Source organism: Ovis canadensis, chromosome 8, assembly GCF_042477335.2.
Source record: "Ovis canadensis isolate MfBH-ARS-UI-01 breed Bighorn chromosome 8, ARS-UI_OviCan_v2, whole genome shotgun sequence".
Classification (NCBI taxonomy): domain Eukaryota; kingdom Metazoa; phylum Chordata; class Mammalia; order Artiodactyla; family Bovidae; genus Ovis; species Ovis canadensis.
Genome location: NC_091252.1, coordinates 26,170,432 through 26,195,427, shown reverse-complemented (window position 1 = coordinate 26,195,427; position 24,996 = coordinate 26,170,432). Strand labels below are relative to the sequence as shown.

The window sequence follows — 24,996 nt, the reverse complement described above, 5'->3', positions numbered from 1 at the left end:
CCCACCAGGCTCCCCCGTCCCTGGGATTCTCCAGGCAAGAACACTGGAGTGGGTTGCCATTTCCTTCTCCAATGCATGAAAGTGAAAAGTGAAAATGAAGTCGCTCAGTCATGTCTGACTCTTAGCGACCCCATGGGCTGCAGCCTACCAGACTCCTCCATCCATGGGATTTTCCAGGCAAGAGTACTGGAGTGGGTTGCCATTGCCTTCTCCGATGAACAACCTAGACAGCACAATAAAAAGCAAAGACATCACTTTGCCAACAAAGGTCCATCTAGTCAAAGCTATGGTTTTTCCAGTAGTCATGTATGGATGTGAGAGTTGGCCCATAAGGAAGGCTGAGTGCCGAGGAATTGATGCTTTCAAACTCTGGTGCTGGAGAAGACTCCTGAGAGTCACTTGGACAGCAAGGAGAGCAAACCAGTCAATCTTAAAGGAAATTAACCTTGAATACTCACTGGAAGGACTGATGCTGATGCTGAAGCTGAAGCTCCAATACTTTGGCCACCTGGTGCGAAGAGCCGACTCATTGGAAAAGACCTTGATGCTCAGAAAGACTGAGGTCAAGACTAGAAGGAGGATGGCAATGACGACCCTGTATGCAAGACAGGGAAAGAGACACAGATGTGTATAACGGACTTTTGGACTCAGAGGGAGAGGGAGAGGGTGGGATGATTTGGGAGAATGACATTCTAACATGTATACTATCATGTAAGAATTGAATCGCCAGTCTATGTCTGACGCAGGATGCAGCATGCTTGGGGCTGATGCATGGGGATGACCCAGAGAGATGTTATGGGGAGGGAGGTGGGAGGGGGGTTCATGTTTGGGAATGCATGTAAGAATTAAAGATTTTAAAATTTAAAAAATAAAAAACTAAATAAACAAGAAAAAAAAGACTAGAAGGAGGCTGCAGAGAATGAGATGGTTATATAGTGTCATAACTTAATGGATATGAGTTTGATCAAATTCTGGGAGATGGAGAAGGCCAGGAAAGCCTGGAGTGCTGCAGTCCATGGGGTCACAAAGAGTTGGACACGACTTTACGACTGGACAGCAGCCATGCAATGGTGTGCTATACGATAGTGACAGCGAACTGTAGCTATGCACAAAATATTTGTATTTCAGACCAACAAACCTCAATAACACCATTATGTGATGACATTCACTATGACGTGTGTAAAGTTTACGTGGTGCCTGCTAAGTCACTTCAATTGAATCTGACTCCTTGCAACCCTATGGACAGTAGCCCATCAGGCTCCTCTGTCCATGGGATTCTCTAAGTAAGAATACTAGAGTGGGTTACCATGCCCTCTTCCAGGGAATCTTCCCAACCCAGGGCTCTAACTCGCATTTCCTGCAGCTCCTGCATTGCAGGCAGGTTTTTACTGCTGAGCCACCCGGGGAAGCCTGGTATATTTGTATATGTAGTATTCTTGCCTGAGAGAGAAGCTTGGTGAGCTACAATTCATGGTCTCTGAAAGATTCAGACATGACTGAGCAACTAACACACATAGCAAGATAATAAAATATAAAAACAAATAAAATATGCAAAATATAAAATAATAAACATGATATATAGTCATAATATTTATAATATAAAATATAAGCAAAAGAAATGCTTATATTTGAAATAAAATATGAAATTTTAAAATGTGGGTAAGTGAAGGAATATGAAAATACAGTGGGCTTCAAGGTTACCAGCATATTCTATTTCTTAAGCTGAATGGAGGGCACATTTTAGTATTCTTTTTGCTGTGTGTACTTTATTTATCTTTTTATGTATAAAAATATCATGATTTAAAAACAACTATGTCTTCTTTTTTCTGGAACTCTCTTGCTTTTTCCATGATTCAGTGGATGTTGGCAATTTGATCTCTGGTTCCTCTGCCTTTTCTAAAACCGGCTTGAACATCAGGCAGTTCACGGTTCATGTATTGCTGAAGCCTGGCTTGGAGAATTTTGAGCGTTACTTTGCTAGCATGTGAGATGAGTGCAATTGTGCGGTAGTTTGAGCATTCTTTGGCATTGCCTATCTTTGGGGTTGGAATGAAAAAGGAGTACGTCAAGGCTGTATATTGTCACCCTGCTTATTTAACTTATATGCAGAGACAATCATGAGAAACGCTGGACTGGAAGAAACACAAGCTGGAATCAAGATTGCCAGGAGAAATATCAATCACCTCAGATATGCAGATGACACCACCCTTATGGCAGAAAATGAAGAGGAACTAAAAAGCTTGATGAAAGTGAAAGAGGAGAGTGAAAAAGTTGGCTTAAAGCTCAACATTCAGAAAACGAAGATCATGGCATCCGGTCCCATCACTTCATGGGAATAGATGGGGAAACAATGGAAACAGTGTCAGATTTCACTTTTTTGGGTTCCAAAATCACTGCAGGTGGTGACTGCAGCCATGAAATTAAAAGACGCCTACTCCTTGGAAGAAAAGTTATGACCAACCTAGATAGCATATTCAAAAGCAGAGACATTACTTTGCTGACTAAGGTCCGTCTAGTCACGGCTATGGTTTTTCCTGTGGTCATGTATGGATGTGAGAGTTGGACTGTGAAGAAGGCTGAGCACCGAAGAATTGATGCTTTTGAACTGTGGTGTTGGAGAAGACTCTTGAGAGTCCCTTGGACTGCAAGGAGATCCAATCAGTCCATTCTGAAGGAGATCAGCCCTGGGATTTCTTTGGAAGGACTGATGCTAAAGCTGAAACTCCAGTACTTTGGCCACCTCATGCGAAGAGTTGACTCATTGGAAAAGACTGTGATGCTGGGAGGGATTGGGGGCAGGAGGAGAAGGGGACGACAGAGGACCAGATGGCTGGATGGCATCACGGACTTGATGGACGTGTGGCTGAGTGAACTTCGGGAGTTGGTGATGAACAGGGAGGCCTAGCGTGCTGCGATTCATGGGGTCGCAAAGAGTTGGACACGACTGAGCGACTGAACTGAACTGAACTGAAGTCTTCTTTTCTACCTGATTCATTTCTGTTTTGTAGTAATCTTTTGATGAATGAAAACCACAAATTTATAAAAGAAGTAAGACACTGACATACAATAAGACACATTTTACCAATTTATTATTAGAAGTGCTGTGGTGTTTTCATAGTGTATTATTCTCAGAGACAGAAATTTCTTTGCCAAAATGTTTGTTGACTCAAAAGCCACTGTACAAAATCACTAATTAATGTCTAATGCTCATAAAATGAAAGCGTTAGTCGTTCAGTCATTTCTGACTCTTGGCAACCCTATGGACTATAGCCTGCCAGGATCTTCTGTCCTTGGAATTCTCCAGGCAAGAATACTGGAGTCACTAGCCATTCCCTTCTCCAGGGGATCTTTCCCACCTGGGGATCAAACCCAAGTCTCCTGCATTCCAGGCTAATTCTTTACTGTCTGAGCCAACCAAGCCCTTAATGCTCACGTGTTTCCTAAAAACAAAATAGTGTTCTCAAGTCTTTTGAATCTTATTCAAGAGAAAATTTAAATTAAGAAAATAGATTTACAATTATTTCAGTTTCTTTTCCTTTGTTCCTATTTATGCTCTATGTAGTACCCAGAAATATGTTAGTTATTATGATGCCACTCAAGAGAGACGTCTAGTGGATGGATTTTTAAAAGGAGACTTTTGTAGTCAGCTCAGCATGGAATTTTGAACCATCAGGTGCATTTATGCAGAATCTTAGGACTATCAAATGTTGTAAATCTGTTTGATTTAAGGATTTTATTCAGATTTGGGGGTGGACTTGAGATGCACTTGGTTAGTCACAGATGGGAAGAAAACACCTCTGCATCACTTCAGATGCAAATCTTGCACAGGAGAGTTCTTACTGAAAGAGAAGCTGGCTTTATGATAGGCCCATTTTCCTCCTGTGGGATGAGAACAGAGCATGTGAGTTTCATTTACCCTGACAAAATGCGTGTGCAAATTTTCTTACACTACACTTCCAGGTTTTTATTTTGCTTAAGCACATTTCCTTTTTTTTTGGTACCTGGAATAAGGAGAGTGTTCATAGTAAAGTTGATAATAAAGAGAATAAAATGAGTCTGTTATGTGACAGTCCTTACATTATAGATGTCTACATTGAAAATTAATAAAACAGTTTAATTTAAACATAATTTAATATACATATATCTAACATAGAGTCATTGTGCAACAAATTTTTCAGGTCTTTTATTTATATTTCTTGGTTTATAATGACTATCAGGAATTTGCAAGCTTGAAATGTGGCACTCTTAAAAACACTGAAATCTCTATCAACAACCGGTTCTTGAGAAAGATGAGCTTTATTATATACTCCTTCAGTTTCCATATGAAATTTACAGTGTTAATTGCAGTAAGGTTCTTTTTTCTTTTTCTCCTTTGCTATACAGATGATCTGATTTAAGTGTGTGAAATAACAAATTTGTTCACCATAACGCCTTCCCTTAACCTCCTCAATGTTTTAAAGTGTGTTTTGATATTTTCCCCCTCCGTGTTACTCTAGGATAGTTTCCCAGCACGATTTGGAGGAATTCATTTTGTTAACCAACCATGGTACATCCATGCCCTGTACACCGTGATCCGGCCTTTCCTGAAGGAGAAGACTCGGAAAAGGGTATTTGTTTGCTTCTTTGTTTTTGTTTGTTTGTTTGTTTGTTTCCTTTCCCTCCTCATTCAATAAGCTATCATGCATACTGTGTGTATACTGTTTGCTACAGCAAAAGCGTGCTTCTATACTGAATGTAGCTATTTAACATAAAACATATTTTATAAAATTTAAAACCTTGTGATTAATTCTGAACAGTGTATCTGTAAAAGAAATATTTAAAAAGTAACTCTCTTGCTTTCCCACAAATGGGGAGAACATTTTAGCACATTCATCATATAGTAAAGCCTCAGTTTAAAAGTAAAAAAAAAATTGTGCCATGTTACTGTATTGTTATTGGTATACTTAATTTCAAGTAACATTTAGACAGTTTTTTATATGTTGATAAATGGGTGTTAGTAATTTTACAATATGTATTGCATTATATATGGTGAATTTTATAATATTTAATATAATTCTGTAGCGATTGTCATGAGCAGTCGTACATTACAGCCAGAATGTTCATGTGTAGAAATTTTAATGTTTCTGTAAATTACAGGTTACTTGAATTCCAAGATTCAGTTTTATCCAACGACTAGGATATTCAAAGTATGTTCCCAAATAATCATTTTTCTGAGAATACAAAAATTTACGTAACTCATTAACACAGTGCATGTGCTCAGTCCCTCAGCCGTGGCCAACTCTTTATGACTCCACGGACTGCAGCCCACCTGGCTCCTCTGTCCATGGAATTTTTCTGGACAAGAATACGAAGCAGGTTTCCATTTCCTCCTCCAGGGGATCTCCCTGACCCAGGGATGGAACCTGCATCTCTTGTGTCTCCTACATTGGCAGGTGGGTTCTTCACCAGTATGCCACCTGGGAAGCCCCCATACTATAATACCGAACACATTAATCGTTATAATGATTTTAAAGTGCATTTAATATACATTATTTCATCTTATCTTGCAAACATCTCTGAAAAGTATGATTAGTAGCATCATTTTCTATTTAAAGCTGAGGAAAGTAAGTTTTAGGATGGGTAAATAACTTGCTGACTCATTTACACAGCTGTAAAGTTGTAGAGTTAACATTTGAATCCAAATAGCTTCGCATTTAGAGATATTTTTACCACTGTGCTGTGACCAATTTTCAAATGATTAGTTCCACAGTAAAATATAGTTACTTCTAAATCCATACAGAAGATAATTTTCCATGTTTCTCAGTGAATGAGAAGGCACTTCAGGTATTTTAGTGACATAAAAGCCTCCCTGTAAGTGTGAAAGTGAAGTCATTTTTAGGTGTGTGTTGGTTTCAAACATTTGTGAACAGAGAGTTTTCTGCTTATGAATTTGTTGAACATGTTTTAGTAATTTAGGAGGAAGAATTCTTCAGACGATGGTAGTTTATATTAGGAATTATGTCTATCACCAAGATTCAAGTTAATTTGTTGTTGTTCAGTTGCTAAGTCACATCTGACTCTTTGCAACCCCATGGACTGCAGAATGCCAGGATTCCCTGTCCTTTAGTATCTCCCGGAATTTGCTCAAACTCATGTCCATTGAGTCAATGATGCCATCCAACTATCTCATCTTCTGTTGCCCCCTTCTCCTCCTGCTCTCAATCTTTCCCAGCAAAAGAGTCTTTTCCAGTGAATCAGCTCTTTGTATCAGGTAGCCAGAGTATTGGAGTTTCAGCTTCTACATCAGTCCTTCCAATGAATATTTGTAAATCAAGTTAATTTACAATTTATAGTTCAAAACAATGGTTGTCATGCCTCAGAAATAACATTTTCAAACAATCTTTTGTGAAGGGATGATCAGGTGATCCAAAGTACCTGCTGCGGTTTTTAGTACAAATTATACCTGTGAGCGCGAATGTAGCTTTCACTCTATACCATGTCCTATTCTAAGTACTTTCGATGTGTTAACTCATTTAGTCCTTCCAACAAGTCTTTAGGGTAAGCATTATTATTTTTCTCCTTTTATAGATGGGAAAATGAGGCATGGAAGGTGAAACCATTTGCTCTAAATCTCAGCTAGGAAATAGCAGAACTGAAAATACAGATTTACTGGGAAGACTGTTCCAGGTGCAGAGAATAGCAAAGGCAGTGGTTCTTGAGTAGAAACAAGCCTGGAATATTTGACAAATAGCAAGAAGGCCTTCCCCAGGTGGCACTAGTGGTAAAGAACCCACCTACCAACGCAGGAGACATAAGAGACACAAGTTCAATCCCTGGGTCAGGAAGATCCCCTGGAGCAGGGCATGGCAACACCCTCCAGTATTCTTGCCTGGAGAATCCCATGGACAGAGGACCCTGGTGGGCTACAGTCCATAGAGTCCAAACAGTTGGACACGACTGAAGTGAGTTAGCACACACGCAGGGAGATCAGAAAAGTTGGAGCCAAATGAGCTATTGGAGAGGATAGTAGTGCGTTGGATGGGTGGGAATGTGGTGTGCCAGCTCTTGGAGGGCCTTGCACACTGCCATCAGATCTGGGCTTTCCGTCAGAGTGAAATGAGTAGCATTTGAAAGACTGAGTTCAGGGGTGACTTGTTGTGACATTATTTTGACATGATTCTGTTCTGTTGAAAAGACTGAAGAGTGTCAAATCTATAAAATGAGGAAAGCTCTAGGTTTGGGAGTTATTTGGTGGAATTTGATGATTTTGACAATGCCTAAAAGAAGACAGTGCTGGCACTATTCTAGATGGAAGGGAGGTATTTGAATTTAACCATTTTAATTAAAACTATACGATTTGGAAATTTTTGTATGAGAAAATAATTATAAATTAAAACACCCTTAATTTCTGCTTATATAATCAATGCACAATACAGTGCTATTGTTATATTTCCTTTCTGGAATCCCAAGTGATTCAGCCTTATAGTATTACTCAAGCACCTTATAATGCAAATGCTATAAATTTATGTTCTGAAAAGCTGGTAAAAGAAAACCTAAAGAAAAGTTGTGAATCATCTTTCACAAATGGACATTTAGTTCTTCATTTTCTTAAATTAAAGCAGACTTTGAGTTTCCAACATGCTGGGCTGATGGGAATGTCAACCTTAAGTGTTACAGAGATCCCTTCTCAAAATTTCACCAGTGTCTGGACTATTTCATGTATAGCCTAACTTACAATCCATCATGACCACTTTTGACATCTTCACTGTTCAAGCCAGTATTAGTTCCTTGAATTAAGGTCTCTTTTTGGACCCAAGCATCTTTATTGATGTTAGAGTCCAATGACTAAGTTTCAATCCACTATCCCAGTGAACTTTTTAGCTGGTTCATAGATGTGATCCTGTCACACCCCAAGAGCTGACAAGAACTGATTTTCCTACTAGTTGTCACAAGCTTCTACTTCTTCCTCAGTATCATGGACTTTCTCTTGCTAATTCTTAAAAATATTTTACCCCCCTCTTCCTATAATTATGGTCTCCTACCATAATCTCTTTAATGGCACAGTTTAGGAAAAAAACTTTTTAAAAAATTTTTAATTAAAGAATTCAGCCTAAGTATAATTGTAATGCAATCTGAGGCAAAAGAGCCCCTAAGGACCAGACTTCTTGAGTGAAATGGAGGAAGAAAAATATGTAAGAGGGAGAATGTAGTAAAACTTCAATAAACGGTGAGACAAGTGTGTGTGTGGATGCTCCGGCAGATGAGTCGCAGGAGATATGTTCACTGAAGGCGTTCATGGAGGACCTTAAAGGACTGGAGCACGGGGAAGGGAGAAGCCAGTGGGGGATTGTGAGCAGACTGATATGATCTGACTGATTCAAGTTTTGACACCGTCCTTCGGCTGCTGTGTTGCGAGTAGAGTCCTGGTGGCAAGGGTGGAAGTGGGGAGAGCAGTTAGGAGGCTCATTCAGTAACACAGTGGAAGGGATGATAGGAGCTGAGTGAGGCTTGTAGCAGTGGAGTTGTTCACATGTTTGAATTCAGGGTAGATTTTGGAGGTAGTACCAAAAGAATTTACTGACAACTTAGATTATGAGAGAAGTAAAAGATGAGTCAGAGGTTTTGGCCTGAGTAACTAGAAGCACGTTTGTCCCATTAGCTGACCTTGAAAACAGGGAGAATCTGATTTAGGGGAGAAAGTTATAAGTTCCGTTTTGGATACGACATATTTGAGGTGCCCATTGATCATTTAAGTGGAGGTGTGACAGAGAGTGAAAATAGTAATATGGAGTTCAAAAGAGAGGTTTGGATTCAGGATACACATTTTCAGTGTAGGGATGATATTTAAACCTGGTTTTTGTTCAGTCAGTAAGTCGTGTCCGACTCTTTGCACCCCTATGAACGGCAGCACATGAGCCTTCCCTGTCCTTCAGTTTCCCAGAGTTTGCTCAAACTGATGTCCGTTGAGTTGGTGATGCCATCCAAACATCCCATCCTCTGTCATTCCCTTCTCCTCCTGCCCTCAATCTTTCCCAGCATCAGGGTCTTTTCCAATGAGTTGGCTCTTTGAATCAGGTGGCCAAAGTATTGGAGCTTCAGGTTCAGCATCAGTCCTTCCAAAGAATATTTGGGGTTGATTTCCAAATTACCTGAGTGCAGTTAGAGAAGGTAATAAATCCAAGAACTGAAGCCTGAAGCTCTCTGATGTTAAGATATTGCAGAAGTGGAACAACCAGCAAAAGGGACTGAAGATGGCATCTGTCAGATAGTAGGAAACCAAGAGATCCTGGGAGAAAGTGTTTTCATTGAGGAGAATTATCTACTCTACCCAGTGCTGCTGAGAGTTTGAGAAAAATAAGGATAGAGAATTACTGGACACTGAATTTAGCAGTGAGAAGGATCTTGACAAGAGCTATTTCCGTGTAGTGGTGGGAGGCAAACCTATTTGGATTGGATTCAAGAAAAATGGGACAAATGTACTTGGGCAATGAATATAGATAATTTCTTCGTTGCATTTTCCAGTAAGAGGAAGGAGTGAATAGGATAATAACTGGAAACAGAAGTAGGGTCAAGATAGGTTTAATGCATCTGTATGGGGGGTAGGCAAGAGTAGAGTTGTTAGGTGTGTTCTTTGATGGAAAACATACAGAACCAAGCGGAAATCTGATGCTGTGAGAGAGACAAGAGAGAATTGCGGGGGAAATATAGCTGAGGGGAAGAGAGGGTGAATTCTAGGGCACGGGTAGAGGGCTTGGCCTTTGTGGAGCGTATTCTTCCACTGAGCTGGGAGCAAAGGCAGAGCCTGTGGGCGCAGATGCTAGTGGGCGGATCTCATCTGGCCGCCCTGTTTTTTTTTCTGGGAAAGAGGAAACAAGGCCAGAGCTGAGAGCGATGTTGAGGGAGGAGGTAACAGAGTGTTGGCAAAAAGAGAAGAAGCAGTGTGAATTGCATTTACTTTTCTGTGGATTTATCACCATAACTCTTGCATGACTTGGAAGAGAAGGTTTCTGATGTGAAGCAATACGTCTGATGAAAGAAAGGTTGTATACCTAATAAAGCAGGGATTTCAGGCACTAGAATTTCACCTTCCCAGGAAAATTATAGGGGTGTGTATGTTTTCCTAGGCTGTTGTGCTCTGTAAATAGGAGTGGGAAGGTGGAGAATTTGCAAATAACCTGATTTACCTTGGGTCAGAAAGTATCTTCCGCCTCGGCAGTGTTATATATTCCACCAGCCGCTTGCTGTGGTCATTTTGGCCAGTACCTGCTCTCACGTGCTTTTACATTCCTCCATAATTTATTAGTATTACTTGTTGATTGGTGACTCCTATTCTTCTCATTTTATTTGATATGGACTAGTCTTTCTTTGACTTGCTTTGGGCTTCCCTGGTGGCTCAGATGGTAAAGAATCTGCCTGCAGTGTGGAAGACCTCGGTTCAATCCCTGGGTTGGGAAGATCCCCTGGAGGAGGGCAGGCAACCCACTCCAGTATTCTTGCCTGGAGAATCTCCATGGACAGAGGCACCTGGCGGGCTACAGTCCATGCGGTCGCAGAGCTGGGCATGACTGAGCCACTAAGCACAGCACACACAGTCTTTCTTTGTTTTCCAAAATATTTACTTAAGTGGATTCTAAAAGTATGGAAAGCAAGATGAATGTCTTAGCTCTTTCATCTTGAACCTAAAATATGAAATTATTTCTAAGCCACTTATAAGCTATAATCTTTAAATAAGTGTATAAATCTATATAAGATGACAGTAGTGCTTTATTAGAGAAGACTGACCTGCAGTTTTGAGATTAATATAAAAGAAGAGAAAAGAGGTAGCTGTTTAGGGAGAAACAAATCTTGACTATGTAGCATAAGTCACCCTCCAATTTAACAAAAAGCTCTGTGTAGACAGTCATAACAATGATTAACATATACACACAGCTTTGCAGTTTCAACTCATTCCATTTACGATTTGAATGATAAGCATGGAAATCTGTAGCAGAGAAGATGCTGGCAACATTACAGGACATAACTCCTTTGGGATGTGGCTCTTCAGTCACCCTTTCAGTGTGATGATGCTAATCTACTTTTATTTACATCACATACTTTGCATTATAAAGCAGTAATTTAGTGGTTGCAGTATTCTTATTTTTATTGATGATAACGATAAAGCCATACTGGTCACAGCTTTGGGGTTCAGTAACTTGAATGGGCTCAGCAGTTGATGAGGCCCTCATGAGAAAAGTCTGTTTTAATAGCGTTCATTATGCACATCCTCAGCTCTGCACGACTAACACCAGGATAATGTGCCGATCGAAGTAGGCGCATTCGATTCTACTCTTGTTCCCAGCTATGAAGCAGGAAACTAAATGTTCAGTTCCAGTTCTTTAAAAACAATCTGACCTTCTAGAAGCTACTTAAAGTCCCTGAGCCTCAGGATTTTTATATGAAATATTAAGATTATGATACCAGCCTGCCTGTTTCACAGAGTAGAAGAGAGGCTTACATATGTTAACAGACATGGAAAACTCTTGTTCTGGCTCTTTCTCAATCCCTCCTCCTACCCTACCCCAATCCCTGGCGTCCGCACGGCATTCATTCTCCTCTACGGGTTTTTCCCACCCTCTTCTTGTGTTTGTAGATATTTTTGCATGGTAACAACCTGAACAGTCTTCACCAACTAATTCATCCTGAGATTCTGCCCTCTGAGTTTGGAGGAATGCTGCCCCCTTATGACATGGGAACCTGGGCGAGAACACTGCTGGACCACGAGTACGATGATGACAGCGAATACAATGTGGACTCCTACAGCATGCCTGTCAAGGAGGTAGAGAAGGAGCTGTCCCCCAAGTCCATGAAGAGGTGAGCGGGGGGTACCTGGGAAGTGGGCTGGGCCAGGGCAGGGACGCCTGATGCAACTCCAGATTTCATATTGTTCTAAAGTAGATACTTGGTGGGACTTTAAAGCTTTTCATGCTCCTGTGTTTGGATGTCTAGGAGTTTTGAGTCAAAGATAAAGTCATTCGAGGTAACCTCCACCCAGAGTTCTGCTCCAGATTCACAGAGAGTCTAGCTGGCCCCTTAGAAGTCACCCAATCCAGTGGCTTTTCAAACTGTACCTTAAGGTTCTTGTTGAGTTTCTCAGGGCAAGTAGGGTGGTGTGGGGACACTGCCCCTCTCCACTGCGGTGAGACGGTCTAAACAATTTTTTGGACTTCTGTGTAAGATTTCGTTTGAAGAAAGGGATCCATAGCAAGCACACGCATACACACACACTTCAAACATTATCACTCAAAGCTTCTGTTCCTTTTTCAGTATCTGTGCCGGGTTTCTCTTTAAACGTTTCTATCTAGCCATTCCCAGGGCAAAACCTTCTGATTCCCAGGGCTTTAATCTTTACAGAATTCATTCTTGAGAATATCTCATTTTCTGCTTTGACTCTTATGGTATTATTAGGCCTGTTTTCTCTCAATCAATGTGTATTTATTCAACACGTGCTCTGTAATAGAAGCTTTCCTAAATGTTTTGGATTCAGTGTGTATAAAACATATGTCTTGCCATAGCCTACTGGTGATTGAGGGCAGGGGAGTTGCTAGACAGACGCAAATGCAGAACTGACTCTGTGTTCACATTCTGTAGCAAACCAGAAGACTTCTAATTCTCATGCCACCCCAGGCTGTACCAGCCCAGGCTTCATTTGGATAATGGCAACAAATATTATTTCTCGGTTGATTTCCCGTCCTGGAAACTTAGGAACCACAGCTCCTACAATTTTTCTTCACCTAGTTCAGGGAGGACCCAAGAGCATCTTACATGTCATCCCAACACTGTCTCACATCCTTCTCTGAAGACAGTCTTGTGGTCTTTCAGTTACCACTGACTCATGCAGTGACAACCCTGTTATTTCAGACTGACCTCTTTTATTTGTTGCTGTTGCTGATGCTAGTGTGTGTGTGTGGTGTGTGTGTGTGTGTGATGCCTTTCTCTCCCAGATTGCTCCACAACTTGGACAAAATGGGAAGGTCAGTGACATCTCCAGCTTTAATTTTTCCATTAATCGACAAGATTATGTTTAAATGAAGTTTGGGATTCTCAACTCATTTCCCTTTAAAACGAGTCTTCCTAATTTGAGTTTTATGCTCTGCTAAAAGGGTTCACTGATGGGCTCTCAAAGGAGTCTGTTAAGTGCTAAAAGTTGTGTTCAAAACTGTGTGTGTATATGTGTGGGTGTATATATATGGGTGTATATATTTCCCTGGTGGCTAAGAGGGTAGAGTTTCTGTCTACAGTGAAGGACACCTGGAGAAGGGAATGGCTACCCACTCCAGTATTCTTGCCTGGAGAATTCCACGGACAGAGGAGCCTGGTGGGCTACAGTCCATGGGGTCACAAATAGCTAGACACAACTGAGTGCTAACATATACACACACATATACGTGTGTGTTTGTGTTTATAGTGCATTTTTTTTCAGGAGAGAAGGCATATTTCATCACATTCTCAAAGTTTTCTAAGACAAAAATGGTTAAAAGCCATTGCCTAAGAATAGGTTTCTTCTGATAAAAATAAAAATCCTAATAATGATAATTATTACAATCTATCACTTATTACCAACTTCTCGCGAGTTAGGCCCTTGTGTACTGTGCTTAGTTGCTCAGTCGTGTCCGACTCTTTGCGACCCCATGGACTGTAGCCCTCCAGGCTCCTCTGTCCATGGGAATTCTCCAGGCAAGAATACGGGAGTAGGTTGTCATGCTGTCCTCCAGGGGAATGTTCCCAATCCAGGGATCGAACCCAGGTCTCCTGCATTGCAGGTGGATTCTTTACCATCTGAACCACCAGGGAAGCCCAAGAATACTGGAGTGGGTAGCCTGTCCCTTTTCCAGGGGAACTTCCCAGCCCAGAAATTGAACCAGGGTCTCCTGCATTGCAGGCAGATTCTTTACCAGCTGAGCCACCAGGGAAGCCCTGAGTTAAGCCCTTACCAGGTACTTTTTTTGGGGTAAAATTCATTTAAGTTTCATAGCAACCCTATTAAATAGATATTTGTATCCCCAAAGTCACATAGTTTATATGTAAAGGAATAGGATTCCAGTCTATGAGGTACGGAGTCTTTCACGTTGTGAATATAACTCTTTTCTCCTCTTCTGTGGCAGCGTGACACAGAACACCCTCACTCTAGAACTGAGCTATAGGAGGATTCAGAGACAGCTCTCATAGGTGTCCTCAGTTTTTCGCTTGCAAGCCAGTGATGCTTATTTCCTTCAGCCCCTCCTTCTGTGACTTGTTAACTAGCGCGGTCCCTTCCTCTGAGCATACTTCTCTCCGTATCCTCTGCAGCCTTAGCTGTATCCTCATCACCTGCACTTCCTCCAAAATTTCTTACCTGCTGTCTTTGCCTCTACCCTTATCCTTCTCCATTTATTGTTCATGTGTCAATCAAAATGATGTTTTTAAAGTGTAAATCAGCTTGTTTCACTTCTCTGCTTTGAATTTTTAATGACTGGTAATTATACAAGGCATACAATCAATTTCATATTGTGACTTACAATAGGCTGTGTAATCTGACTCTGCCTACCTCTTTCCTCCAAGTTTATCTCCCTTTTCTCTCCACCTTTCACACACAGCAGTTTTCTTTATTCTCCTTCAGCCTCTGGTTGGAATGTCCTTTCCCTCTATCTTTCAATGGCTGGCCCCAATCAAAGGTCACCTCCTCCAGAAGGTCTTTTGGTTAGGCACCAGGTCTTAATAAGCTCTACTCTGCCTTCTGGCCACTTCCAATCAATCACCTCCTTTATTTTCTGTATAGCTCATTATTAGCCTGTGAAATGATTGATTTGATTTCATTGTTTATCCCTTTCATCCTGCCATGGAAGCTTCAGGGAGACTTCAGTGGCTTTGTCTATCCTGTTTTCTTCTGCATCTTCAGTGCCTGGAGTAGACTGTGGTGCCCAAAGCATGCTCACGAAGTCCCAGTCAAATGAAGGCGTTCTCTCCTGTCTGTCAGTGGGCCATTTTAAGTGCAGTGTTTAGAAAGGTAGAGGTGACATCTGATGCTCTCACCGCTTCCGTTGAGGTTCCAGAATCCTGGCTCTGCAGCGTAGACCTCCCTGGCTTCCTGTGTTTCCTGTTGTTCTCACTGCTGCCAGGGTGCATTGCTGACTCACGTGGAGCTCCTTAAAACTAGTCTCCTTACTTCTACACCTTTATCCTCATAACCCTCTATTTCTATATTTAGCTCTTTCTTCTAAGCACATTATTTTAATTGATTGACATCATCTTGTCAGATTTGGTTCCGGCGATCCACCTTTTGAAGTCTTCTTGGATCCTGCTTCTCTTTTCCAATTAATTAGGCCATTTTTGTCCCCTGCAGACTTGGCTCATAGCGTGATGACGTCCCCAACCCCGAGTTTCTTGCTTCTAACTTGGGCCAGTTGGAATCTCAGACACCCTTGGTTTGGTATAGGTTTTGCGTCCTGTGAAGCTTATATGGTTCTATTTGAAAACTCCTGAAGAATGAAATCAAGAGAGTTGTTTCACGTGATTTGTATCTTCTTTTTGGCAGGGAATAGCAGTTCCCCATCAAAGATGGGATAAAATTGTTTCTGGATCCCACCTTTCCTTCCTTTTCTTTTCCAGTTTTATATCATTTTTAGATTGAGAGGGGGGAAAAAATCATTCCTTCACAAACGAGTTGTAGATAACTGTTCCTTTGGGTGAATTCAGCCTCTTGTATAGGAAGAAGAAATAGCAACCCACTGAAGTATTCTCACCTGTAAAATCCCATGGACAGAGCAGCCTGGTGGGCTACAGTCCATGGGGTCTCAGAAAGTTGGACATGACTGTGTGACTGAGTGTGATAGGAAGATTATGTTTTGTGTAAATTTGTGGAAAGATAGCGTAATCAAGTGAAAGAATACGAAGCTCATTAGATTATGGGTAATATGTGCTTCCACTTTATTAGATAATATTCAGCATCTATTGTTACTACCTGTCAAATTCTATCTAATGTTTTGTATATATCAACTCCTTTGCTTTTCTAAACGACTAATAAGGTGATACTGTATCCATCTTATTGATGAGGAAACCCAGATACAGAGAAGGTAAGTAACTTCTACATGCTCCATAGCTACAAAGCCACAATGCTAATATTGGAACACAGGCAGCAGTATTCTGTAAGTCATTTCTTTAACTGCTACCATATGTTATTTGCCAGAATTAATGCTGGGAATTATGCATGCATTATTGATGGCACTTGATCCTTAGTACATTTGTATGATGTAGATATTATTTTCCCCATTTCACAAGTAAGGGAACAAAATCTTAGGACATTCAAATGCCTCCAGTTGGTCACGGAACTAGTTAATCACAGGAAGTGGAATTGGAATCCATTTCTGTCCAAAATCTAGTCTTTCAAGCACTAAGGTGTAGCACAATATTGTAAATGCATAGTAAATGAATAAATGATACCTGGATAATAAAAGTCAAACTACAGGTTTTCATGGGAAAAAGTTATTCATTGAAAGACAGCAGAGCCTGGAGACTAAGACGTACCATGAGTTAATGACAGATAGCTTCCTCTGTTGTAGTTGAAAAAGACCAATTCAATAACCAATCATGCACAAATAACCCTGTTGTTTTGTACAAGAGGGCAAAAAGAAAGTTTAGACTAAAACAAAACAACAGGACACTTGGGACAATTAAATACCAAAATAGTCTTAATCAGAAATTGTTTCTTTCTGTCTTACTTTATTGAGGAATTTCTCTGCATATGGAGCCAGCGGCGTTCGTAATCGGACAAGTCTAACATCTGTAGTGCATGATAAAAACAAACTAGAAAGTTAATCCCAGCTTGAGTAGTGCACTACAATTTAAAATATTTTATTAAAATTGCCATGAAAGAAAGAAAGAAAGTGAAGTTGCTCAGTCGTGTCTGACTCTTTGCGACCTCATGGACTGTAGCCTATCAGGCTCCTCCGTTCATGGGATTTTCCAGACAAGAGTACTGGAGTGGGGGGCCATTGCCTTCTCCAGGGGATCCTCCTGACCCAGGGATTGAACCCAGGTCTCCTGCACTGCAGGCAGATGCTTTACCACCTGAACCACCAAAGTAGTTAAGGAAAGTAACAATATATAAGACGTGTGTGTGTGTGTGTGTGTGTACAATGTATGTTTTAATAGAACATCATAGCAAATGCTAAATGTGTAGACTCTATGCTGTCTGAAGAGCTTTAGCGTGTACTTAATGTTATTAGGATGTACCTCAACATTTGTATACTTCATGAGATTTTAAAATAACTTTTCTGTAAAGAATTTTTTTCTTCACAGGATAAATTGCTTTATCTTCATCACTCTCCAGTTTGAATGCTTGACATCCAGCTTCTTTCAGTTTGGAAAGTATTTATTGGATAAGAATTAAGACATTGAAATCCTGCTGTGTAACAGACTCTGTGACGTACATTGTGTCTGTTGTAGGAGACACACTGACAAAGTCCCTGCTTATGAAACTTATAGTCCAGTGGGCAATAGTTGTCAGGTTAACCCTCGTAGTGCAGGACATTAAATGAACCTCTGCATATTTTAGCATGGATTCATCTTGGGGAACCAACTATTTTAGTTGAGTCTAAGAAGAATAATGTTACAGGTCTAATTACTAAGTATTTTATGCAATTGTCAATTGTGTTAAAGTGTATTTTATTCATGTACTGTGTTCTAAGATAAGTTATCATTGCTCCTTTCCCTCTTTCCTTCTCTGCTGCACAGACATGCGCACACACACACACACAAACACACACCATATTCAACTGTGGTTATTCTCCATTCTGATTTATGCATCTAATACCTATTACTGAGATAAAACAGTGAAAATGACTTAGAAAATAAACCTCCTGCTATAACTGTTCTCACCTTCCTCTTTATTCTCTCTTTAGAAATGAATTTAAGTTTACTTAAATGAAAGAGTCGATTTATCAGTTAATCTTGTAATTATTTTTGCTTTCATAATTCCTTCCATTGCTGTTCTTTTTCATTAGCATATGTGGTTGTATTTTCACTTATAGTCTTTCTTTTTGAAAGTTAATGAGGTCTACTAAGACGCATATTGTCTCAGCAATAGCCAAATGGCTGGAATGCAGCAGCAGGGGAAAAATTCATTACGGAGGAGGAATTTAAAAGGACGGCTGCTTCTTTAATGCCGTAGCCATTAAGATGGCAGCTTCCTGCCACCACAGTAGCACATTTCATTGACTTTCCTCCTTCTCAGTGTTGTTTCCTGGTAATGAATTAAGATGTAATTCCCACCTGCTATCAAAAGCATATGTAAGGGTTTTCACATTATTTGTTTCTCTAATAGTAAAGTACTGCTGCCTAAATAAGAGAGGTTTTTAAAGTTTTAAACTTTTTTAAAGTTTTAAAGGGTTTCATAGATTTTCAAGAATAAGATTGATTTTATTCAGATGTTTTAGTGGAAAATTTAACAAAACTCATATTGAAATATTGATTTTCTCCTAATGTGCTCGTTATGCATTAAAAGAAAAGATGGTTAAAAATGCACATTCCCGTTGAAGTTGTTTCGTAAGCCCTTTAAGCCAGAAATCAAGGCTCCTATTATTTCTACTTCATTTCTTATAATGGTAAATTCACCATAATCATTTCCCCTTTTAGTGATGTCCTCTTGGAATACGTCAGTCCTGTACTAGAAGTTCTCGGTCTCAAAGAAAAGGCTCTTCTTGATTGTAAAGATGAGACTTAAACCTGTTATTGTGTATTTAGAATCCTCTGTTGTGCACTATTGTATTTAGAGGCCGGAGGGGGTTGCTTCCTCTGAAACAGTCTCAATGTGTGGCATTCTCTGTTCATAAATCCCTTGATGTAGAAGTTCACATCAAAGAGAGAAGTAATAAAGGAGAAAAGACAGAGAAGAGAATGTGATTGTTTGGCAGTAACGCGCTGACATTGGCTTTATCATTTCCAGATCCCAATCAGTTGTGGATCCTACAGTGCTAAAACGCATGGATAAAAATGAGGAAGAAAACATGCAACCTTTGCTCTCTCTGGACTGATAGCTTCTCTACCCTCTCCATGGATTAGAAACGGAAGGTACATGTTTTCAGCACCAGGGCCAGCGCTGTGGATGAATTACCAGCTGGAAACGTATTTATTCATGTTAATGTAGCAGAATATATAATAAGGCATCAGGCTTTCCCATTTGCCTGAACCATGGGTGCCCTGGTCTAGATTTAAAGAAAAGTCAATAATTTATTCTGTAAGTGCCAAGTTCTTTGTAAATGTAATCTTCACGTCAAGTTTGTAAATTTTAGTAGTAACTTAAACTGGAAGATTGGCTTCTGAGTCCATGCCAGTGATATGAACTGTAACAAGACCAGAAAAGATACATAAACAATCGAAGCTAATTAAATGTAGCCCTGTTTCCTATGGAGCCATATTTCAGCTATCATAGTGACTGTTTCATTGTTTTCCTCTGAAACTCTCTGTCATACTCAAATGTATGTTTAATGGGCACAGGGAGCTAAATGATTCTAGGAAATTATTATGACAAATGTATTTCCTGTCTAGGGATTTTCAGTTCACAGAAAATGTACCCTAGTGACTATCACTGGCCTTGAATTTGAGAGGCAAGAAATGGCAAATAACCTGGTAAACTCAACACTTGAACTCTTCTATGTTGTTTAGTTCCTGGAGTCTTGTGAAAATATATGTTCCCCAAAGTAAGACGTGGAATTCTGAAAGAGAGTGGATTCTTTATAAACTGCTATCTTCACACTGTGTCCTTGACTCAAGATCCCATTGTATGCCTGTCTGGTGTAATTTAAGAACTTTATCCCGAAAAACTCTTTGACCAAGAGAAAGAGAACCAATACTTGAGTAGTGTTTGACAGCTAATTTTGAACAGAAAAGTTGCCAAGTACTGATAAGGGGCTAATTTCTAATTCTTGTGGCTGGTTGAAAAAATATATATATTCACACACACACACATATATATTTTTACTGAGCTTTGGTAAATCTGTGATGTGACAGGCTTATAAAATAAATCATGCATATTCAATGGTCTTAGAGATGTTATAGATTATTGTCTGAGATGTTAACTCTGGAAAACCACTTCCACTAAAGTTAATGAAAATGAGGTATTGTGAAACAGACTTCCTGTGAATTTATTTAAGGGAATTCAATTTAATTTGTAATGCAATCTTGTATCTGTGCCATGTCAGTGAAATATATTTTTTCTTCAAAAAAAAAAAAAACACAACAGGTCTCAACATAGCATAGGCAGTATCAGGTGACAGAGAATAATACTGTTTTTTTTCAAATTCAGGTTAATTATCCTAATGATCCTGGAAATACACATTTTCTTCTCAGAAAAGATTTTAAGAACATATTGCATCTAGGAGACATAATGAAAGCTTCTGAGGGCATCTGAGAGTCTATGTTATAGTTTAAATCTAGATTTGGAATCCTTATGTTAAAGTTTTCTTTTCACAAAAATTTTGAAAGGATAGCACATTTGAAAAATTTAACTTTAAATTTCAAATTCTAGTGTGAAAAAGCAAGATTCTTACCACCCTTTCAGAGTGGTAATTTTTGAGACTGAGGCTTAACCATTAAGATATTGTCTTGAAAGAAAAAAATCTCAAGGAACTTATGGAAAGCAACAGAAATAAAGGCATGTAGCAGCCTTTATATACTTTTTAGCCAAAAGCTTTAAAAAGTCCAGTTATAATTCTGGAGCCCAGAATCTTAAAATTAATATCAACACATGATTCTGCTGTGTCACCAATGAACTGTCTAGTGTTTGTAAAAATACATAAATACACATAGATGTTATGAATGAAAGATACCTTTAAAATGCCAACCTCCAGTCAAGTGCAGAAGAATAATGAGTCAGGTCCTCTGCTCTACCCATAAATGTTGTAGAGATCGGAATGCACTGGAAGAAAAAGCCACAGTAACTCTAATCTTTCTAAGAACCCTGACCAAAGGTGTTCTTATGTTTTTTTCCTACTTGGCGTCGTACATTTTTTAGCCCTGGGCTCTATATACTGTACAAGCAGGTGTTAGACAGTATGATGCATTGGAATAAAATGAAACAACTAAGTTCAGAAGGCCAGTCAGCTCTTCATTTTCATGAGTTTCTTTGATATGCACCATTTATTGCCAAATTCAGAATTCTACCAGCTTCGGATGTCAACCAGCATAGCCGGCTTTTTTACCCTGTCATATATAAAAATAACTCGGAAGGCAGATTTTATATGTATACCTACCCACGTATAAGTGTCATTCACACTCTCTCACTACCCGACATTTGGAACCTGCATTGGCGTTGCTCCTTCAAATGAGCAATTGAGAGTTGTCTGGGTTGTGTAAAATATTTTTAAATGCCTGAACAAATGACAACAATCTTGTATTTGGAATTGCTGTATCTAGTTCAGTCTGCCTATGATATCTGCAGCCTGAAAAAAAAAAAACTTTCAGTAATCTTTTAAAGCTGCTTATAGAACATTTGATCAACTTTACGAATTTTCCCCTCAGCACCAGCTAACTGACACCATTTAGGAGTTTTCTTTTTCCTCATGATTTTCTGTGGTATGTGGTTATGTTTAATGTTACATAACTTAATAAATGGGGCTTCCCTGGTGGCTTAGGGGGTAAAGCATCTGCCCACAGTGTGGGAGACCTTGGTTCAATTCCTAGGCTGGGAAGACCCCCTGAAGAAGGAAACGGCAACCCACTCTAGTACTTAATAAATAAGCACCCTTATGTTCTTTCGATTTGCTTGAGATAGTACATCCCCACTCATACACAGACACAAACACTATGCTGTTTGCCCTAATGATTTGCCTCTCTATTTTGACAGCTGTGCTTTTCCTTTTCAGTTATCTTGTTACTTAAACTTTGTAGATGTCAAAGAATCATCACATTTGATTTGGAATAGGCCAGTAATTCATTTACTCCCTTCACTCAGCCTTCCTTACCTTCTACATCTGGTAATATTTCTTTTCTCCAATTTTTCAGGGGCAGCTGCTTCCAAAGCTGGTTAAAAATAAGTAGCTTCCTTATGTTTTCAGTGGTATTTGCACACATTTTTGACTGATATTTTTAAAGGAAGAGATTATCATAAAAATATCCTCTAAGAAATATGAAGTGCCTCTTTTAAAATGGAATAAAGCAGTGATACTAGAATATGGATTCTATTTGTTCTCTCTTCCAAAAAGTAAATACATGCATCTCTATTATAAGGGTGAAATACAGATATCATTTGAAGGATATTTGAGGTCTTGCTTTGAGCTTTCTTGTATAGTATTAAGTCTTTATTGTGTAAGTTCAATATAGTAACTTGAAAACATTATTGACAAAGAAAAATACAGTATTAAATTGAGTTTTGCAAGCAACTTTTTGAAATGAGCATTCATGATTACTTTTATTTCAATAATGGTTTACAGGGCATTCCTTAAGTCCATGTAAAATCCCTATTTTCTTTACAATACTGGAAATTCACACAGTCATAAGCAGGAAAGCCAAGCAGCTGGTTTCTCTTTAATATTAACTAGGTCACATTGTTAAATTAAACATTTGAAGTTTCTGTAATGTTCCTGAGGAAACAGAGGCCCTCTAAGGCATCCAGAAAATGCAGAGTTGTTTTAGATATCAAGAAATATGTTTACGACTTGTCACAAAAAGAAACTTGGGGCCATGGCAGTGTGTCTTTAGGAACAGACTTCCTTTTCTTCTACAAATAACCCCAAAGCATATGGACATACCTTTACAGAAGTTCTATCAAGAAAACCTGCTGAAAAGTTGTACGGTCCTCTGTTGTTTAAGTGTCTAGCTGGTTTGGCTGGTTAATAATATCTATTTGGCTTCTTATTTGTTATGTATTTATTGATGATTACTTGAAACATTGCTTTTAGTTATGAGGCTTTTTCAGAATGATTTTCAACACACAAAATAAATGGAGCAGAGCTCTGGTATGATGTGTGAACGTTCAGATTTGGTATTTATATTTTTTGCATCAGTCAGCTAATAGGCAAATGTTCCATTTTATATGTGCTATATAGATATTATAGATATATGGTCTAAGAAACAGTGATACATTTTAAAATTATGAGGCTATTAGATCATGTAAGAATCAGCAGATTATCTAAAATATATTAGAACAAACATAGAGGATTGGCTAGGTGGGTAGCATGTGTAATTATCTTTAGCAATGAAAAGGATTTTTTTTTTAATTTTTGCTTTAGTTGAGAAAACTACTTTCTGATATGTTATTAGAACTAGTTAGCAGTGTTACCAGTATTCTTGCCTGGAAAATTCCACAGACAGAAGAGCCTGGTGGGGTATAGTCCATGAGGTCGCAAAGAGTCAGACATGACCCAGCACACACACGCATATCCAGCACTATTAATAAATAGTGAAAGGGAGAAAATATAAAATATAAAAGAAGGCTTGGCTTTGAAACATTATTATATCTCAACTTAAAGAATATAATTTTTTTCATGAATTGAAGTTTTTATTTTGTAAATATCTATAGGTTAGCCCCACACATGGACATAATACTGTGGAATCTATTCTGTGCTGTGTAGAAATTTATTCCCCTGTACCACAGGAAAAAAATATAAAATAGTAATTCACTGGACTGAAACACCCAAGTTGTACTATTTTTTTAAAGGAGTGCAAATGGTACTGTTGAAATAAAAAGATATATTTAGAAACCAGATAAGTATAGGTATTAAATACAATAAATGCACTTTTATAATAAATAGTGGATATTGTTACGTTTAGACGGTGTTTGGTCAGTATTTGACTAAGTTTCAAGTTTCTTGCATATATTTTTGTCCTTAATGATGCTGATGCATTTATTCTGTCAAAATTAGTTTTTGTGGTGAATGAGAGGGACCTAGATGAGAATCAAAATAAACTTTAACAGAACAATTAAGAGTAAACAAATCCTAAACCATATTAAAAAATTGCAATGAATTATAATTGGTTTACATATAACAGAGGTTCAAAGCTTTGTCTTGTTTCTCACTCAGTCTTTCAGTTTTCATATTTTTGTAAAAGATAAATGAAACTTTCCAACCTAAGTAGTTTTTGTTTTCAAAACTGTCCAGATTAAATAAGAACACTACTAAGCATACTCTTTACTATCTGGCTCAACTACCTTTGACCTTTTGAAGGAGTTGTTTATTATAATACAATATTATAAATGATATAATTTTGAATAAATATACATTTCTGCTTTTAAAAAAGCCTTTATTTTGCATATGGTAAATGTTGAATTTTGTAGTTTGGGTCTGTTGCATCTGTGAAATGGAGATTTCTAAAATGTCATCTAAAAACGGACAACAGTAATTTCATTTTGCGAGAAATTGTAGTTAGCCATTTTGGTTAGAACACCTGAAATTTTCTGATACTTCTATGTTTGGGGTTAAAGGGAAAACCACAGTTTCATCAAAATTACATTTTCAGTATGTTGTAACTTCTAGATAAGTCTTCAAAGGAGAGCTTGAAAGAAGAAAGTTAACTTCTAAGTCTCATGGAGCAGTGGGAATGATCAATCAGTAAAATAGCATTTTCATGCAAAGTTATTGGATTAAACAAGAAACTAATTATAAAAGCATTAATTTAAATAAATCCTATAAAAATAATTCTGGTTCAAAATATTAAGTAAAATAAAATTTTCAGTTTAACTTGAAAAAAATGCCTACTCAATAAATACACAGTTGTGTCTTCTGTGAGTTTCCTCGTTTATCCTATCTGTGGATGAAGAATCATCTAATGAGGGGAAGAGACATCTGGAAACCTTTATAACTGATGTATGACTTTAGCTCAGATGCAGATGATTTTCTTGCGCCCAACTTTTGAGGTTATCATGTCTCTTAGAGTTGCCTGTTTCCCCAGCTCTGTCAGGAGAAGCCCAAGTTTTCTAGCAGCTACTGGAACATTCTGATGGGAATAAACGCAGGCAACCAGAGAATACTAAAAAAGCCAGAGATGCAGCCTGCACTTCTTGTCGCC

General features: G+C 38.8%; 1 protein-coding gene across 1 annotated transcript in view; it reads left to right on the top strand.

Moving 5' to 3' along the window:
- The window catches only part of CLVS2 (clavesin 2), a 75,224-nt gene extending 54,999 nt beyond the window's left edge, over positions 1 to 20,225 (top strand). The window contains exons 3-5 of the mRNA XM_069599112.1: positions 4,497 to 4,607; positions 11,609 to 11,829; positions 18,938 to 20,225. Of these exons, the coding sequence (XP_069455213.1) occupies positions 4,497 to 4,607; positions 11,609 to 11,829; positions 18,938 to 19,025 (420 nt within the window). The 3' untranslated portion in view covers positions 19,026 to 20,225. The remainder of the gene's footprint in view (positions 1 to 4,496; positions 4,608 to 11,608; positions 11,830 to 18,937) is intronic.
- The last annotated feature ends 4,771 nt before the right edge of the window (positions 20,226 to 24,996 follow it).